At 42.6% G+C, this 20,336-nt stretch overlaps 1 protein-coding gene across 3 annotated transcripts in view; it reads right to left on the bottom strand.

The window, feature by feature from the left end:
- ZNF606 (zinc finger protein 606) overlaps positions 1-20,336 on the bottom strand; it is a 29,279-nt gene that overhangs the window by 4,799 nt on the left and 4,144 nt on the right. Inside the window, exons 3-6 of one of the 3 annotated variants that reach the window (XM_028093275.2) lie at positions 17,928-18,065; positions 11,703-11,829; positions 10,827-10,922; positions 1,342-5,309 (exon numbers count right to left, since the gene is read on the bottom strand). In XM_028093275.2, coding sequence (XP_027949076.1) covers positions 3,334-5,309; positions 10,827-10,922; positions 11,703-11,736 — 2,106 coding nt within the window. In that variant the 5' untranslated portion in view covers positions 11,737-11,829; positions 17,928-18,065 and the 3' untranslated portion in view covers positions 1,342-3,333. Of the gene's footprint in view, positions 1-1,341; positions 5,310-10,826; positions 10,923-11,702; positions 11,830-17,927; positions 18,066-20,336 lie in introns of those variants that run through there. The other 2 variants (XM_028093274.2, XM_028093276.2) reach the window with 2 other exon arrangements.

Consider the following 20,336-nt stretch of genomic DNA (forward strand, 5'->3'; position numbering starts at 1 on the left):
CAGGAGCTAGAAGGGAATGTGGTATTGAAAGGTTTTTGTTTTTGTTTTTGTTTTTTGAAGCAAGTTTGCATGTTGGTGGGAATAATCCAGTACACAGGGAAAACCTGATGATACATGAGATAGGGAAACTTTGCTGGAGCAATGACCTTGAGTAGTATGGAGGAGGCTGGCTCTGGAGCCAACCAAGTCAGTTCATATATAGGTACCTGTGGGAAAGCATGGACACTGTGGAAGGAAGGTAGATGTTATGGCAGGCTTCTGCTGATTGTTTCTGTTCTCTCAGGGAAATAGGAAGCAAAGTCATCCGCCGGCAGTGAGCACGAGGGAAGGTTAAGTCAAGGGTAAGTCAAGGGATTGTTGGAAGCTTGATACTAAATAGTCAACCAGCTTAGGAAACAGAATGTGGAGGTGTTCCAGTCACTAGTAATGGAATAGTCCTAGTGGTTGACAAAACCATGAGCAGAGGGGACAAAGAACTGAGGTCAGCGCATGGGAAGATCATCTAGATGGATGATGGGACCAAGAAGTATTATGATGGAGGCGGTTCTAGATGCAGTAAGGCAGGTGCTGAAATCTTTGATATGTGGATGAGTGACGCATTAGATGACTGCAATGAAGGGAAGCTGGAGTGATGGTCTCATGTCCCAAGAATCAGAGGTAGTTTTAGAGAGAAGGGAGGAACAATCTAGAAGCAGCAAATAAGAAAAGTGGGAGGGAAAGGAGCCACCCCTGGAGCCATCGTAAGAGAAACTGTGTGTAGGAGAGACCCAAACTTCAATCACAGCAGGAAGGTGAAAAGGGAGAGCTCATGGCCAAATAAGAGTTCCAGCTGGGCCCAACAGAAGGTTCCAGAGTTGGTGAGGAGTTGAAGATAGGGTCAAAAGGGCAATGAACTGAGCCATACATGGGTTAGAATAAGGGAAGTGAGGGGGCCTGGGAGTCCTGAACATCCAAGGCACACTGTGCACATAAGGGCTGTGTGACAGGTAGTAGGAATGTGGGGATCCTTCCGGGAGGAAGCAGAAGTCTGGGACTTCTCTTGACTTGTGATGTCAGCTGGGCCACAAGAGGCACTTTTAGAAATTTTTTTTAAAGGATATTGAGCTGGGTAATATAGAATAATTTGTCAGTATGCTTGTATAATATTGTATATGAATTATGAGATCCTTTGGGGTCCCTAAATCAGAGAAACTGAATTTGCTCAAAGTGTGTTACATCGGGTATTAGAATACTATACCCATATAGTGACACTATGACTTGATACATACTGCTTTCTCTTACAGAGATGTTGCTAATTCTATTCTCTCTAAAGGTCTTTGCACAAATCACATGAGAAATCCATTCAGTAATTTACTCCTGCAACATTTATTGGGTGACCACTATGCATTAAGCCCTGAAAGGTAGGGAGGGAATCAGATGTCACATACCTACGTGAGTTCCAGCTACAGGATATGGTGAACACAGCCGCCCCACACCAGTCGGCCGCTTTCTCAGACAATGGGAAGTCACGGGCCCTGCAAGAACTAGATGAACCTTTTGTATCCTAGATTTCTAACCCATACCCTTGAAACCTATCCAAGAATTGTCGGCCTCTAATTATAGCCCTACTTTAGGGAAATACAGGAAATATTTGTGAACTGGAGAGAAGTCACCTAAATCCTCTCAACCATCTTGGCTCCTTTCCACTAGGAAAAGAGAGACTTCTTCACTCTGATGACGTGGTGAGCTCCCTTCCCTTTGAAGCCCCCCTACTATCAAGCAATCTTCTCAGCTAGAGAAGAAAACATAAACACTGAATTTGAGGGAGACCTTGAGAAATATTGCTCCCATGTGCAGTGGTGTCTCTTGCTGTCTGTCCCATGAGGGCCATTCTAAACCCATCAAGGGGCATTCCTCAGCATTGCCCAAACCTCCGGTGAGTCTTCCAGCCATTTGTTGTGCTGTAATCCTCAAGGTTATGGGTAGTGAAATCCTAGGGAACCCAGGTCCCAGAAAATGCAGTGATTCTGAATGTCCAATCCAGATTTCATATTCCAAAGGGAATTTAGCTCTCATGTTACCAGAAATCATTCAGGACAGAGAGCCAGGTAACTTTATTTCTCATTGTTTTGGGATTTCTGGATTTTTATTATTAAATATCTACTATAGAAAACTGAACAAAAGAAAAAAATTAGGGAAAAAAAATCACTGGAGAGGCAGCATAACATAGTAGTTAAAAACATGACTCTGGAGCCAAACAATCTCAGTTCCATTTCTTAATAGCTGTGTGTCCTTAGGTAGTTTCTCAACATCTCTGCCCCAGTTTCTCCATTTACAAAACTGGAATAATAAAGACACCTATCTCGTAGAATTAAGGAGACTGAACAAGTTAATATTTGAAAAGCATTTAAAACAAAGTCTAGCACATGATAAGTGCTGTATGTTTGTAAAATTTTTAAAAAATCTTAAATTAACCAGGTTAATTTCTCCATGGGTCCTTCCAGTCTTTATCTGTATACATTTTTTAGATGTTATAATAGATATGTATGTACAATTTTGTGTCCTTTTCATTCCGTAACATTTTGTATATTGATGTGGTGTCCACAATTATAACTTACAGTGATTGCCTAAAACAAATTACAAATGAATTGTCCAACGATGCAATCATGAGTAACCATGGACACTGACACACTGGGTCATAAACTGTCACCTCTTGATCAGTCTCATACTTCTAGGTAACAATCTTTCCACCATTAGTAATCTCATTTACTAATCTTTTCTAAGGTTAATCTTGACCAACAGTAAATATCCCATTCAATACTATTTTTTTCTTAAATTCAGATTTAGTATTTCATATTCTGTTCCTTAAAGGGCACCCACATCCTCCCTTTATAACAGCAAAATCTGCATTTCCACAATTATGAACAAGATGTTACTATAAAGCTTCCCATCTATCATTCCAGCCTGATGCAAAAGTGTATTTTCAGTTGAAAAACTTCCCAGAATAAGGTTTTCCCCTTAACAATGCACTTTGATCCACAAATAGTTGAGATCTCCCTAGAAAAGAAGTCTCATTCCCTCCATTCATGTTCCTTAAGTAGGATTCCTGGTGGACCATTAGAGGAGTTTGGAGTTTTCATCACTGTAATTATCTGATGTTAAATAAAGGCTACATAACTGCTGAAAGCTTTTTCCAGTCTTTTCATTCATAGGTTTCTTCTAAGAAGATATTTTCTATTGAATAATAAGTCTTCCTGAATTCTTACTAAAGAATTTCCCCTCTTAATTTATACTTTTTTTTCTTTTTCAATGTGTTGCCAAATGTACAATAAAAGAAAAATCTATCAATTCAATTCACAGTTTCTCTTCACTATGATTTCTCTGATGTTGAAGTAGGGCTGAGTGACCACTAAAGGCTTTTCCACAGTCATTGCATATAAAGCGTTTCTCTCCACTGTGCATTCTCTGATGAATAATAAGAGAAGAATTCTTACAGAAAGCTTTCTCACAATGATTACATTTGTAGGGTTTTTCTCCAGTATGGTTTCTTAGATGTACAATGAGGGAAGAACTCTCATTAAATGCTTTCCCACATTCATTACATCTATATGGTTTCTCTCCAGTATGAGTTCTCCGGTGTGCAATAAGGTGAGAGCTACAGTTAAAGGATCTTTCACATTGATTACATTTATAAGGTTTTTCACCAGTGTGAATTCTCCGATGAGCAACAAGGTGACAGCTCTGGCTGAAGGATTTTCCACATTTATTACACTCATAGGGCTTTTCTCCAGTATGAGTCCTTTGATGTCTAACAAGGTGAGCCATCTGACTGCAGGATTTTCCACATTTATTACATTCATAAGGCTTGATTCCAGAATGAATTATTTCATGTTTAGTGAGGGCTGAGCGTTCTCTGAATGCTTTGCCACATTCCTGACAGTTATACGGTTTCTCTCCTGTGTGAGTTCTCTGATGGGCAATGAGATGGGAGCTCCAACTGAAGGATTTTCCACATTCTGTACATTTATATGGTTTTGCTCCAGAGTGAGTTCTTTCATGTTTACTAAGCGCTGAGTAATCCCTGAAAGCTTTTTCACATTCATCACATTTAAAGGGCTTCTCTCCAGTATGCATTCTCATATGCGCAATAAGATGGGAGCTCCAGCTGAAAGATTTCCCACATTCAGTACATTCAAAAGGTTTCTCTCCAGTATGAGTTCTCTGATGTCCAATAAGATGTGAGTTCCAGTTGAAAGATTTCCCACATTCGTTACATACATAAGGTTTCTCTCCTGTATGAATTCTTTTATGTACAATTAGATGAGAATTCCAGCTGAAGGCTTTTCCACATTTATTACATTCGTAGGGCTTTATTCCAGTGTGAGTCCGTTCATGTTTAGTAAGGGCTGAACGATTCCTAAACACTTTTCCACATTTATCACATTCATAGGGTTTCTCTCCAGTATGAGTTTTCTTATGCTGGATAAGGTAAGAGCTCCAGATGAAAGATGTCCCACATTCATTATATTCATAGGGTTTCTCTGAGGTGTAAGTGCTTGTATGTTGAGTAAGGAATGAGTCATACCCGAAGACTTTCTCCCATTCATTGTATTTACACGCTTTCTCTACAGTACCAATTTTTTGATGCTCCATAAATGATGAGAAATAAAAGATATTCTCATATTCTTTGTAATCATACTGGTTTTCTCCAATATGAAGTCGTGGATGTTCATTAAATGATGGGTTCTGGTTAAAGATTTGATGGCATTCCTTATATTCATAGAGTTTTTCTCCTGTATGCATTCCCTTATGATCACCAAAATGTAGTATATGATTGAAAGATTTAACAGCATCAGTACATTTGAGAAGATTCTCTCCAGTTTGCATCCTTTCATGCTGAATAGGTTGTACAGACTGGTGCAAGGCTTTGTCATAATCATGATTTCCACAGGTAATCTTATCTGCATACATTATGGCTGAGTTACACCGCCAGCTTTCAGCATTTGTATCAGGCTTATAGAAATGTTCTATTTGAGAAACTCTCTGAGACGGAACTAAGTTTAAGTTCTGGCTATACTCTGCTCCAAGTTCACAGAATTCAGAACCTCTTTGAGACAGCACTTGCTTTTGCATGAAGACCATTTGCCTCATAGCTGTACTCTGGTTCATGTGATACATTTCTAATTGGTCTTTACATCCCAAGACTTCTAACCTGGAGAACCAAGGATCATCCCATATGTATCTTTCCAACTTCATGCTATGGGATTGTTCTTCCTCAAAAATGCTTTGTGTTGGGATCAATGCTTTGCTTTCAAGATTTCTCATCCACTCTGAAATAATCGGAAAAAAAGCCATGAGAGCACAGAGAAAAAAACTTCTAAGAACAGAGTGGGAAAAGTGAGATTTACTGTCCATATTATTGAAAAGGCAAATGTGGACTTATTTTTAAATAAAACTGTAACACAGAGAAAGATTGTAGTAGGGAAAAGGAGAATAGTGAAAAGTGAACAAAAAAAAGAATGTTAACCAGAATAAGTGTGTACTGGATACCAGCAAAAACCATTTAGGGGTATTTTCCCATGGAAAGGAAGACCAGAATAAGGGTGTGTGGTAAAGAGTTAACTGCATGGGGCGCCTGGGTGACTAGGCTGGTTAAGCGTCTGCCTTCAGCTCAGGTCATGATCTCAGGGTCCTGGGATCGAGTCCCACGTCAGGCTCCCTGGTCAGTGGGGAGCCTGCTTCTCCCTCTCATCCCCGCTCCTGCTCTCTCTCGTTCTCTCTCTCTCTCAAATAAATAAAATCTTAAAAAAAAAAAAGTTAACTGCATGCCTGAGTTGTTCAAACTTTGCACATTCCCACAAAGGCCTGTTTCATGACTAGACTTTGGCCAACTACCAGGAATTGAGGTCTTAGAATGGTACAAGAGTGTTTTGCATGCTTGAGGTCTTGAAGCACACTGTCTCGATATCTGTAAATAGTTCGTACAAATATCATTTATGGTGAACACCTGCTTTCCTTCTGGGGATCTGGAGCTTCAGTGATTGCAGTCAGTTATGCAGGCACTGTGCACCCAAATGTCCAATCCCCAATAAACACGTTGGACTCCCAGGCTCAGGCAAGCTTCCCTAGTAGATGACACTTCATACGTGTTGTCACAACTCACTGCTGAAGGAATTAAACGTGTCTTTTGCAACTCCACTGGAAAATGACTACTGAAAAGCTTGCACTTGGGTTTCCTCCGGACTTGCTTCATGTGCCTTTTCCCTTTGCTGACGTTGCTTTGTATCCTTTCACTGTCATAAACCATTACTCTGAATATAATGACTTTTGAGTCCTCTGAGTCCTTCTAGTGAATCACTGAACCTAAGGGTGGTCTGGGAGATCCCTGACAAAGGACACAGTGAATACTATTAAGGTAAAAAAATAAGAAATAACTTGCTTACAAAAGTAAATAAGTAACCAGGCCTTTAACTAATGTTCTAATGATTAAAGTGTTCTAAATCATTTCTGTGTTACAATATCCTGACTCCTCCCCTATTTTGACACCTGCCCTGCCAAAAGGAGGGGGTGGGGTTAAGAGAAAGTATCACCAACAAAAGTTTTAAGCAAGGATGTTATCTATGATAATAAACTATCACATCATTTCCTATTTGTTCAGTCAGTGACAAAATTCATCAGCTCAAAAATCACCACACTTTAAGGATACTCGTACAGTTACAATTCTTCTAATAACTACGGAATCATTTGTAGGGTAATGACACAAGAGACAGACTTGAAAGGCAACATATTATGATAAAGACAAGGGAGGGATAGCCTGATATAATCTGTATTTAAAGGCTGACTCTGCACTATCCTTACAGGATGTTTCCAATAATTCCATAAGATCGTGAATCCAGGGGCGCCTGGGTGGCTCAGCTGGTGAGGCGACTGCCTTCGGCTCAGGTCATGATCCTGGAGTCCCTGGATCGAGTTCCGCATCGGGCTCCCTGATCGACAGGGAGTCTGCTTCTCCCTTGACCCTCCCCCCTCTCATGTGCTCTCTCTCTCTCGTTCTCTCTCTCTCTCAAATAAATAAAGTCTTTAAAAAAAAAAAAAAGATCGTGAATCCAGTGAAATGTTTGGCAAATTCAATATAAGGAAGCCACCCATCATCATTGCTGAGGTGTCAGTCCTCCAACAACTGAAGGGTCTGTATTAGCTTCCTACTTCTGAAGTAACAAATTACCGCATGTGTTGCAGCCTCAGATAACAAACCTTATTACTTTACAGCTTTGGAAGTGAGAAGTCCAAAACGGCTTTTCCTAGGCTAAAATCAGGGTAGCCTCCCTCTAGAAGCTCTAGGGGAGAATCCACATCCTTGCCTTTTCCTGCTTTTAGAAGCTGCCTGCATTCTTTGGCTTACAGCTCCTTCTTCCATCTTCAAAGCCTATCGTTCCATCCCGTCTCCATCATCACATCTCCTTTCTCTGTCTCTGACACTACTGCCTCACTCTTATAAGGACCTTACGACTGCCCACTCAGATAATACGAGATAATCTCTCCAGCTCCAAATGTAGTCACATCTGAGAAGCCCCTTTGCCATATGAAGTACCATATTCATCAGTTTAAGACGTAGACATCTTTGGGGGGTAGGGGTGGGGGCTGTCATTGCTCACTCTACCCCAGGGTGTAAAGCCACAGTCACCTGACCGGACCTAGACCCTTGTCCTCTTCCTCTCGGTTTTCTTCTCTATTCCCTCTACACCATTTCCTTCCTTTTACTATCCAAGTCCATTAAAAAAGGGGCTCTACTCTGCTCAACAACTGGCATTTATTACCAATTTCAAGCTTAGCTCCTAGAAGTTAGGGAATGATGACCATAAAGCTTGGAATCCTTCCAAAAGAAACTTTAGGAAATAGAGCTGACCAAATGAATCATTCTTGCCCAACTTTATATTCGATACTTGTGGCCTGAGTATCCAGCACCAGACACAAGACAACAAAGTACAGGCTAACCAGGAGGTTAGAATCTATGTGATGAGAGGACATACTAAACAGTTATGGACAATACACACAGTGTATCACTGAGAGACTGCAGAGATGTAGATGCTGGGTGGGTGGGAGGCTGGAAAAGGAGATCAGCACTGACAGAAACAACCCAGGAAGGTTTCACACAGAGAAATGACATAAGCTCGGCCTTCAAGCCTTGCTTGAGTACAGACAGACTGCTCTTATACGGCATGACCTAGTCAGAAAATGAGAAAAATAACAGAAAAAATTGGAAGGTCTTGAAATCTAGTCAGAGTTATTTAACAGGCTACTCTAACCACTATAGATTTACTGACAGAGACCTCATAATGGACGACTTCAGGAAGATAAATCTAGATATAACACTTGAGGTAACTAATAATAAGAATTTACACGTTAACTTGAGCTAGAATTTTGTAAGGAAACTGAGAATGATGTTGGTGGAAGCTGAATGACACAGCTGACATTTCAGAGGCCGAAAATCTCAGGAGGTAGAAGACAGATTGCTTCTTGGAGAGGAAAGAGTGGGAGGTCAGGATGACTTCTCAATTTCCAGCTTAGGGGACTCACAGAAGGCTGGTGCCAGGGATGTGCATCAAGAAGAGGGGGAAACATCATCTAGAAGGAAGCAATGAGCTTCCTGATTTATCGAGATCAAGGAGATATCTGAGGTGGTTTGCAAGATGGCAGAAACGGGAGGAGGGAGCTGGTGGAACCACCTGGCCCAGGGTGGTAACTCAGGATGGTCAGCACCAAGTAGCAGAGTGAAAGCTACTGGAATTCATGAGCTCTTAATGGAAGGTTTCAGATCTGAACGGGGGCAACTGATGAGACTCCAAAAAACACCAGTTCATTAGAATGGATGAGAAGACCTCCACCTCAGGACTTAAGAGCAGGCTATGGCACACTGTTAAATTGAAAACAGCAAGATACAGAACAGTGTATATCATAATCTACTTTTAGATGAAAATAATCATATCCCTATATGTTTGTAGTTGTATAAAGAAACTGGAAAAATACAACAGAAATTATTAAAACTGATTATCAGCAAGATGTCAGTAAAAAGGGCAAAAAAGGGGCAAAATAAGGGAAATTTCACCATTCCCTAAGAGCAACCATAACACTGGCAAAAACTGTCAGAATCAATTTCTTCAGAATTTTATAAATTAACCAGTCTTGAAGCAGCCAAGGGAAGAGTTTATTCAAGTAAAACAGCTGAATTTTTATAACAGTGAGCTTTGTGGCACTGTAAATTAACAGTCCCATCTCTGGCTCCCCAGCTCAGCAGCAGCCTTGGAAAATTACAGCCCTTATTTCTGGTCCTAGAGGTACTAGAGCTGGAGGTTTCCCAAAGCCTCATTCCCAAAGGACAGTCATTATTTGACCTATTTGGTGGTTCCCTGGAAGACCTCCCTTGAAAGGTTGTAAGGGGCTAGAAGCCTCTACGGAGCAGGTATTTGTTAAACATTTACAGGCAATGTATTAAAAAAGTCGTACTGCCTGAGATGATGGAAAATAGCTGAGGAAACAAGACACAAAACCAAAAAGATTTTTAAAAAGCTGAGGGATGAGATGGTCACAGGGCTTTGAAAAGTTAGAGTATATTCCTGGGAATCTAGAACACCCATCATAATTAAACTATTACAAGCCAAAGAGAGGATCCTGAAAGCAGCAAGAGAGAAGAAATTCATCACATACAAGGGATCCTCATATGATTAACAGTTTATTCCTCTTCAGAAACCATGGGGGCTAGAAAGAAAAATACTGTCAACCAAGAATTCTGTACCTGACAAAACCTTCCTTCCAAATTGAAGAGGAAAGGAAAGCACTCCCAGATAAGCATCGCCTGAGAGTCTGCTAGTAAATCTGCCCTAAAAGAAATGAAGTCCTTTACGTTGCAATGTAAGGACGCTAGACAGTAAGTCAAAATATAGGGCACCAATAAAGATAACTACATAGGTAAATATAACAAGATGTTACAAATGCATTTTTTGTTTGTAACTTTTTTCCCTATCTTATTTAAAAGACAAAAACAAAGCAATAATTGTAAGTCTATGTTGATGGACATATGATATATACATGTAATTTGTGACAATAACAGCATAAATGGGGGAGAACAGAAATATACAGAAGGAAAATTTTTGTACACTATAAAATTAGTGGTATTAATCCAAACTAGAGAGTCACAAAATCAGATGTTAATTATAATCCCCAAACTAGAGAGTCATAAAATCAGATGTTAATTATAATCCCCAGGGCAACCTGGAGCTAAGAAAATAGCTCAAAATTTTATAGTAAAAAAGTGGTTACCTTTGTGTGTGCCCTGTGTGTGGAGGGGTATGGGAAGAATAATGTAAACAACAGCAGCAAAAGTAAATGAGATTTTTCAGCTTACTCCTTTTATGTAGCTCTGGGTTTTTTGAGCCATGTAAATACATTACCTATATAAAAACCTTTAAAAAAGAAAAGAAGAAGAAGAAGAAGGGGGGTCTGTGGCCCCTCGCTACAAGTCTGGCAATAAAGGAAATAAGAACAAATTAAAAGCAGGTAAGTGAGCGAGAAATCATCGAGAGAGGGGCAGCAGAGAATATGAGAGGTGGTATCAGGAGAGTGGATGGCAAGGAAGGGAAACTGCAGCTCACAAAAACTGTTACCTTGTTAACAAGGTGGCCATCTTTGCTCTGTATCAACAGCTGCAAAAAAGTCAATACATGGGATAAAGCTCCTTGGAGGGAATTGTGAATGTCTGAGGAAGGTAACTCCTCACGGCCTCAGCCCAGTTTTCAAACAAAGCGGGCTTAGAGGAAAGTTCCTTGCTCCCACCTGGGGCCTGCCCTCACCTGGACAAGTGCTTTGAGGATATGCTTGTTCCACTGACCATGGCTCCTCTCCTTGCTCCAACAGAGAGATGACCTCCGGCTTGGCAATCTGATTCCCTGTGCGTGGAGGAAAAACACAGCTTTGTAAACTGCCTTTGCCTATTCTTCCCTGAGTTCTCACTCAGGCAGAGTAAGCACAGTCTCTCCCACTTCATGCTTTATAAGCATTAGGAATTAGTCCTTGAACATCAGGGCTCAAGATCATCTCAATCCTTCTGAGATGCCCATGAGGTCTTTTTTTAGATTTACCAAAGAGTGTTATTGGTTGGTGGTGGTGGTGTTAAGGATTGATAACTTTTTTTTTTAAAGATTTTATTTATTTGACAGAGAGAGACACAGCGAGAGAGGGAACACAGGCAGGGGGAGTGGGAGAGGGAGAGGCAGTGACCTGAGCTGAAGGCAGATGCTTAACAACTGAGCCATTCAGGCGCCCCAAGGATTGGTAACTTTTTTTTTTAAAGATTTTATTTATTTATTTGAGAGAGAGAGAATGAGAGATTGAGAGCACGAGAGGGAAGAGGGTCAGAGGGAGAAGCAGACTCCCTGCCGAGGAGGGAGCCCGATGTGGGACTCGATCCCGGGACTCCAGGATCATGACCTGAGCCGAAGGCAGTCGCTCAACCAACTGAGCCACCCAGGCACCCGATTGGTAACTTTTTAAATTGAGATAATATCAGTTTCAGGTATACATGATTCAATACTTGTATACATTGTGAAACGGTAATAAAAATCTAGTTAATATTCATTACCACAGTTATAGCCTGTGAGCTTTTAAACAGAGTAGCAGAAAGTATTGCAATGGAAATTGCTTCATTTACTCAGGCAGCTCCGCCTTACCCACAGAGAGCAGATGCCGATAGGTCTCCAGCATCACATCGCGGTACAGGGTCCTCTGAACAGGGTCCAGCCGCCCCCACTCCTCTTGGGTGAAGTCCACCGCCACATCCTTGAAGGTCACTGGTTCCTAAAAGAGCACAGATGTTCCTCCTCAGCCTGCTGCCACACCCTCCCATGTTCTCCAGGGATAGAGTGAGGCTGACTGCACGGGGCAAGAGACAGGGTATAGGGGAACTGTCCTGGGTACGGTTAGTTCTCTAACTGATCTGGGTCAGGTCCCACTGGGAGCAACCCAAGGGCCCTGTATTTGGGATGCACTCTTAGGGAATTGGGTATGTGGCCCCATAACAACCACAATGAAGATGAGCAGTCTCTCCTAAGGCTCTTATCCAACTCTAGTAATACTGGCTAGTAAGAATGTGACTCCCACCAGGGCAATGCCCGCCTTCTCCTCTGGAAATGAAGATACTTAAGACCACAAGCGCTGGGCTGGAGTCTGCTCAACATGTGGATCTAGGACCTGGATGGATGATCTAAATATTCACAGGCTGTCTTCCTGGCCACTACAGGGAGGTTTCCATTTCCAGATCTTTTCTGTCCCAAGGACTGGAGCTCAGAGTGAGACAGGTTTGAGGAGAGCAGCCCAGGCCAAAGAGAATCAGCTATGGTTGTTGTCAAAAAGCACTTGAGTTTTGGGGCGCCTGGGTGGTGCCGTGGGTTAAGCCTCTGCCTTCGGCTCTGGTCATGATCCCAGGGTCCTAGGATCCAGCCACACATCAAGCCCCACGTCAGGCTCCCCACTCAGCAGGGAGTCTGCTTCTCCCTCTTCCTCTACCCCTCCCCCTGGTTGTGTTCTCTCTCTGTCAAATAAAAAAAGCAAAACAAAACTTAAAAAAAAGCACTTGAGTTTTAAAATGTTCCAACTGAGCTTTTTAGGAAAAACAGAAGCAGGAATGCTCACTAGAAAACTAGAGAGGAAGATGAATGATAACATAAGTCTGAGTTTAGCAACAAATGCATCCCTCACCGTGCTCTCTCTTTTCAAGATTTACTTATTTGAGAGAGCGAGAGCACGCACACATGCAAGTGAGGGAGCACGAAGGGTGGGAGGAGGGGGAAAGGGAGAAGCAGACTCCCTACTGAGTGGGGAGCCCGACACAGGACTTGATCCCAGGACCCCGGGATCATGACCTGAACTGAAGGCAGATGCTTACCGACTGAGCCACCCAGGCGCCCCTCTCACAGTGCTCTTAAGCACTCAGTTATCTCAGCAAGTCCAGGGTGGAGTGGAGTATGCCCTCCCTTGTGGTGGCAGTGGGAGTGAGCTGTCACATGGGTAGTATGTTAGAATCCCCACAGGCCCTGACAGCTTCTAGGTTCTCCCCTCCATTGGGACACTGGCTTTCTGGTCTACCTCTGTCTGTGTCAGTGAACTTCCACTCTGAGAGTCCTGTGAGCCTCTACCCATATGCCTTCACAGCCTGCTGTGTCACTGCCTTTCCCATGGCCATCCTTTCTGCCCCTGCTAGTCAAGGCAAACTGAGCTTGTTATCTCTGATCAGGGTCAACTGTCATGACTGGGTCTTGTGTGCCAACTTTTACTCTGTCAGTCTCAATTGCTCCCCTTCCACCTTCACACAATGCTTGGCTTAAAACACAGAACTGATTCTGCTGCAGTGATTCCATTACTCCAAAACGCACTTAAAACTGCTCAGCACAACCTCTCAGTGAAACTATGCCTAACTTTGGACTCATCAAGGCCAATACCTTGGTTTTCTTTTTTAGACCTGCCTAGGCCTCAGTTTCCTTGATGGGTGATGCTTCTATGTTTTACATAACATAAACTTTTTAATTTAAATGAACATTTGGACAGAGAAGTGCACAAAGCCTAAATGAGCTGAAATCATAAGCTCAGTGTCCTTTCACGGAGCCATCACACCAGGGGGAACAGGTGGGAGGCCATATTTTCTAACCAGGATTCTCCTGCTGTGCTCACTTCATACCACCTAATTTCCCCAGAAGGTGGTATCTACTTGATGGCTTACAAGCTCACCTATACTTAACAGGGTTCAAACCCACACCCTGGCAGCTATCAACCTGGTGAACTGAGCCACAAGTCAACCACCAGGCTAACCACCCCTCCCAAGACCATAATGGAATCCCCGTGCACAAATTTAAAAAGGTATAGAAGAACTACATCTAGTAGACACTGAAGGACTGAAAGTGATTCTGCAACCTTTAATCAAATAGTGGACATTGGCAATGATCATCAACAACTGCTGAATCACACATGAAAGGCAGACAGGGAACGAACATGTCTAAATAACATGAAGACTAATGGAGAGGCAGCTATTGTTAGCCTAATACATCACATCATCCGAAAATGGGATCACCAGACATCCTGTGCCCACTAACGCAACACAGTAGGAAGGACTCAGCACCACCACCAATGATGTAATCTTGCCCAAAATATGGGACCTGAATCTACTCAGCCCTCCAGTCCAATGATCAGTTTACAGGAGACAAAGGGAAGAGGAACTCACCCAATGACATCAAGAGAGCAAAATCAGGCAAATCAACAAGACAAGTGACCTAATTTCTTCAGTATATGAAGCACACGTAACGTGTGGTCCTTTTTTGGATCCTCATTTGAACAAACCAACCATAAAAGGTATTTTGGGGACAAGTGGAAAAAGCTGAACATTGCCTGGGTATTAGCTAATAAGGAATTACTGTTAATTTTATTGGGTGTGATAAAGGTAGTGATAAAGGTATTTCCTAAAAATTATGTACCTTTTAGAAATACACACTTAAGTGTTTATAAGCAAAATGACAGAACAACTGAGATCTGCTTTAAGATATTCCAGTTTTCAAAAAGTGCCAGGATAGATGAAAAGAAAGGCAGAAAGCTGATAGCTGATGGTTGTTGTTACTGAACACGGGTGTTTGTAATAATGCCCCCCACTGAGATGTTCACATCCTAAACCCCAGAACCTATGACTGTTATCTTAATATGACAAAGGGACTTTGCACAGGTGTGATTATGTTAAGGATATTGATTTGGGAAGATTATCTTGTATCATCCAGGTGGGCTCAGTATAATCACAAAGGTCCCTTTAAGTGGAGGAGGAGGGTCTGAGTCAAAGCAGGAGATGGGACATTGGAAGCAGAGGTTGGCGTGATGCACGTTGAAGATGGAGGTGGGGACCGTGAGCCAAGAAATGCAGGTAACCTCCAGAAGCTGGAAAAAGCAAAGAAACAGATTCTCCCCTGGAGCTTCCAAAGGGAACACAGCCCTACAGAGACCCCCCTTTCTTTTGTCTTTGAGAAATATTATCATTTATTGACTTCTGAGGGGGAGAAGACATAACAATATATGCCAAACAAGAGGCATCAATGGGAAGATAGAGCTGGCCGATTGCCAAGAGCCTATAGACCCATTTTAGACTCCTGAGCTCTAGAACAAGAGAGTAAATTTATATTGTTCTAAGCCGTTAGGTTTGCAGTGATTTGTTACAATGGTAATAGGAACTAACACAAGGTTCAGATTCCACCTTATGGTTTAAAAATCCCCCAAAGTTTTTTAAGAATGGGAAATACCCAGAAGAGGCCATTGGCAGGTGGTGTCCCACACACTGTTGCAAGATGGGGAACAGAGAAAGTGTGCCAGACCAAGGAAACAGCAGAGGAGATCCCAGCCCCACAGGTTAGAAGGGGCTACAGTGCAAGAAGTTCCCAGGGGAGACTCTGGGCCCTGATCTTAAATGATACAGTGAAGGCAGGAGTGAGAACCAGGCTGAAAACAGGTGAGTCTGTACTCAGGAGAGCCTTGCCGGTTGTCCCACCTCCCAACTGGCCACTCCACCTTGTGGGCAGCATGACCACCAACTGCCCTGCACTTACACTTGGGCAACACTGCCCAGACCCTTCTCACACACAAGAATGTGTGAGGTTCTAAGGCTGCTCAGGTGACCAGCAACCCTGGAGTTGAAACCTCTTCCACAGGACACGGGGTTGGGAGGTCTGTGGCCTGACAGTCAACTGCATACCCGGGAAACCGGAAGCACAACCAACTTGATGGTCCTGGCCCAACCAGGTCCACGGAGCTTAGAGTGAGACTTGTTGGGAGGCAGATACACAGACACATAAATACAAAGGGAGGCCAATCAGGAACCAGACTGGTTCAGCCACAGCAAAGCAGGATGCTCAAAGACAGCCTCACTGCTCTTTCCTGGCAAACACAGACCGGAGGAGCCCTGGACACATGAGGAACATGTGCAGCACAGGCGGCGACCACCAAAATCAGGGGCCAAAAGGAAAATAGAATATGGGCAGCAGATACATCCAACTTTCGGTGAACTGCAATTCCATTTCCCCGATTGGAGATTTCAGTATAAAACAAGACAGGGCCATACCAGATGGGCTCTGAAAGAGTAAGAATTCCTTGAACACGAAGACACAGCACTTGCTTCAGGAGGCCCACCAACGTAACAGAAGGCCTCAGAAACAGAACAAATATAAAGGAACAGGACAGATTTTTTTTTTTTTTTAATACAAGGGTTCTTAAAACAAGACACAAAAACACTAGCCCTAAATAAAGCCAGGTGTGTTTGACAAAAATATCCTGGAAAACATCTGACTGGTAAGACACCACAAAGTTAAGACAAGCTACAGACTGGGAAAAGACAATGCGTATAAGGCAAAGAATCAGGATCCAGAATGCCTACATCTCAACAGGTCAGAGAGTACAAAAATCTAATGAGAGAGAAACACCGATGATTAGTAATGATATGAAAACAGACTCAATCTCACTAGCAATCAAGGAAGTGCAAAGTAATACAATAAACCTTTTTGGTCTTGAGATAAGCAAAAATTAAAAGACCTGACACTGCCAAGTGGCAGCAAAGATGCAGGGAAACAGGCACTATTCTACAGAGTGGTGACAAGAGGCTTTGTACCTTCAAAGGGCCACATGGCAGCACTGGTCATATTGAAAACACACATGCACCCTAAAACTAAGCATAATTCTGCTTCTAGGGGTATGTCTACATTAACATATATATGTGTGCACAAAGTGAAATTACAAGAATGTTCACACAGCTTTTCCTGGAATAGCAAAAATGGTGGGGGCAGGGAACTTCTAAGCCCATCCATGAAAAGGATGAACAGAGGACAAAAGGAATGAACTTATCACATGGATGGACCTTAAAGTCGGCCTTGAATAAGCAAAGAAAGGCATAGAAAAGCTAGATAGGAAAAGCACTGCTTTAAAAAAAATAGAATAGGGGCACCTGGCTGACTCAAGTCAATAGATCATGAGACTCCTGATCTCAGGGTTGTGAGTTCGAGCCCCACTTTGGGTATAGAGATGACTTAAAAAAAAAAAAATCTTTAAAAAATAGAATATTACTAAGTGATACATATAGAAATAGATGTATGAGTGTGAAAATAAATTAGCCATGTACACACCATAAGCAGTCATTCTGCGTAAGCATGGGAAAAGAATGTGACTGGACACTGTGTAAAAGGAAAACTAAGCAAATATGACAAAACATTAACTGTTCATTTAGAGTAATGGAGACCGTGTTTGATTACTTTTCATACTTTTCTGTAATTATGGGATTTGTCCAAACAAAACTTTAAACAAGTAAGTATTTCCAGGGGCATCCAGGTGGCTCAGTTGTTAAGCGTCTGCCTTTGGCTCAGGTCATGATCCCAGTCCTGGGATCGAGCCCCGCATCGGGCTCCCTGCTCAGGGGGAAGCCTGCTTCTCCCTCTCCCACTCCCCCTGGCTTGTGTTCTGTCAAATAAATAAATAAAATCTTAAAAACAAAAAAGTATTTCCAGATTTCCAGTAGATGTTATCAAAGTAGAAGAAATCGTGGACTGCCAAACAGGAAGAAAAAAAACACCCCCAGCTGAATAGCTCTATGTTGGGGCCCAGAGTTCATTGGAGGCCTTGAAGATGCAGAAAATGCAAAACCAAGACTGGATGTTAAACAGAAGGAAGAGATGGGGGAAGTCAGGGACCAGTCTTACCAGCTGTGGGTACAAGAGGGACCCTAGAAGCTAGGACAGGAAGGAGTGAGCCGTTCCATTCCCAGGTAACCCTTACTTAAACTTGTACTTTACAAACATCTGCCAGGATGACTGGAAAATGTCTCACCCAAATTTCCTACAATCATTCTTACACATTTCACCTTGTACATATGTATAAGCACTTACCAGGGCTCTCTACAGCACTTTATGGAATCTGCTAACCAGCCGCCTTGGGAAGATTTGAGGGAAGATGCAGAGGGTGCTGAGATGGGTTTCAGCTCCTGCATTATCTGAAATCATGGACAGTTGGCCCATTCATGGAATCTGGGGAAATTCAGATGTACTTCTTTGGCATCTTCACAATTTCATTAGTATTTTAGTGCAAGTTCTTTGCAGAGAAGGAAAACAACTAACTATGTGCACATCCTCAAGACAACAAGAGATGAGTGCGGAGTATAACTGTTGTTTATGTGCATGTTTATCATGCAGAAAGCATTGGTGGATTGTTATACAGGGGTTTGAGAGTTTCCACATTTGAGGAAGCTGGCTGGAGTATTTTTTAGATGGGATATTATTATTTTCCCTATTCTTCAAAATAATTGGATCTGGGCTCCCACTAGTTGAAACTTCACTATCTAACATGTTCCCCAAAATGGACTACTCAGATAACAAGGGATGACAGCACTTGAAGTTTTCACCAGGTGAATGCTTTATTTCAGTATTTAATTTGGAGGGAACAATAGAAGGACATACGGAGCTCTTGTTAGTGTTCCTGAAGACCTCGCTTAATATAAAACTCCCATGATTCAAGTCTTGAGTTTTCCACAGGGAAAAATCCGAAGTGAGTGTGGGGAGGGGGCGAGGAGCATATACTCAGAAATCACAACTCTTCAGACATTGGAGGGTGTTGTCATTTTAATTCTCCATTTTATTTTCTCAGCATTAACCCTAGTAATTCTCAGAAACCCTCACATAAATTAACAGCAGAGTGCAGGCCAGTGGTTATTAAGGTTTCTTCACAGCATTTTATTACAGCTAACTTCTGTTCCCAAGCGACTGATTCGGGGCCCATCTTTCAGCCTAGCCTCACTGCTGATTCTGTTACAGAATCTAAAAAGGACTATGTATCATAGCAGCAGCGAACACCACAGTCACCCAAGTTCTGATGCCAAACCACCACCACTCTGCGTCCCGTGGTTCGGGCCCGGCTGCCTTCCTAGGACAGCAGTGCTGCCATGTGGGAGCAGCGAGCTTGCGATGCACTTCGCCAGTCAGCTTTGAAACTGGGAGATTCCATTACATTTTTTTTTTAATTTGGGGGAGGCATAAAGTTGAAATTTTATTAATATTTATATATCTCAATATCTCATATTTGCTTTATCCATTATTTTAACTTAAAAAAGAAAAACCTAAATATAGTAATGAAACTATTTTTCTTCATCTTTCATAGTAGGGAGTCAAAAAGGTAAATGTAAATTTCATGAATCAGGATGAAAATCTCTCATTTAGAAATATGGAGATAACCCTAAGGAACCAAAAACAGTAAGTTAAAAATGGCTGCCTCTGAATCATAAGAAGAAATAAAATGTTGATATGCACTACAACATAAATGATCCTTAAAAACAGAAACCAGACACGAAAGGCCATATATTGTATGATTCCCTTTATGTGAAATGTCCAGAATAGACAAAATAAATAAATTAGTAGTTGCCAGGGGCTGAGGGCGGTGGGAACAGGGAGTGACTACTAATGGGTTCACGATTTCTTTTTGGGGTGATGAAAATGATCTAGAAGTAGATATTGGATGGTAACGGTTGTCCAATTCTGTGAATATATGAAAAATCACAGAACTATACACTTTAAAAGGGTGAACCTATGGTATGCGAGTAATATTTTAATACAGTTGTTATAAAAAAAGTTTTGTTTGTAAGTGGCTGCCTCTCATGAAGAGGCTGGGCAGGAGAAAAGGGAGATGACACCTTTCCAATACCACCTACCCCGCGCTACCCTATTTCCTGCCACCTTTCCCGCATCAACTCTGCTGCCCTATTTCTCTCAGGAGCCGCCCTTATGCCCTTACAGTCACAAAGTTCCCCTGCTTTGACTCCCTTACACCTCTCAGGTCTTCTCCTAGGCCCTGGTCACACTGACGCCTGAAATGCAAGCCTGCTTCCCACAGCCCCCTTCTCCCCACACTCCTGCCAGGGACACCCTTCCAGCCACATCTTAGACACGGGCGCCTCCTGCTCCCAATACTTATGAGGCTCTTTATTACCACCAGGATGGAGCCCTGGCTCTGCAGCAGGCATTCGGGGCCTGGCAGCATTCGTCCTAGCCTCTCCATCCTAAATTCTAATTGGGGTCAGCCTTCACCCAGATGCTGGTCATGCGGTATCCCTGCCCCCGCACCCAACACACACCAGTGGCGCTATACAAGGCCAGGCCTCTGCTCACCAGGCTGCTGAATCCCTTTCACCTCTTGGTGCAAGTGTGTCATGTCTCCCGGCAGTCTCTCTCCCCACAGTGGAGGGATTCCGGCTGCTCTGCGCCCCAGTGACTCTATGCAGACTGACCCACTTCCCAAGACATTAGTTG

This window comes from Eumetopias jubatus, unplaced genomic scaffold, assembly GCF_037043125.1.
Source record: "Eumetopias jubatus isolate StellerSeaLion01/CBP00866 unplaced genomic scaffold, mEumJub1_p1.0 scaffold_10, whole genome shotgun sequence".
Classification (NCBI taxonomy): Eukaryota; Metazoa; Chordata; class Mammalia; order Carnivora; family Otariidae; genus Eumetopias; species Eumetopias jubatus.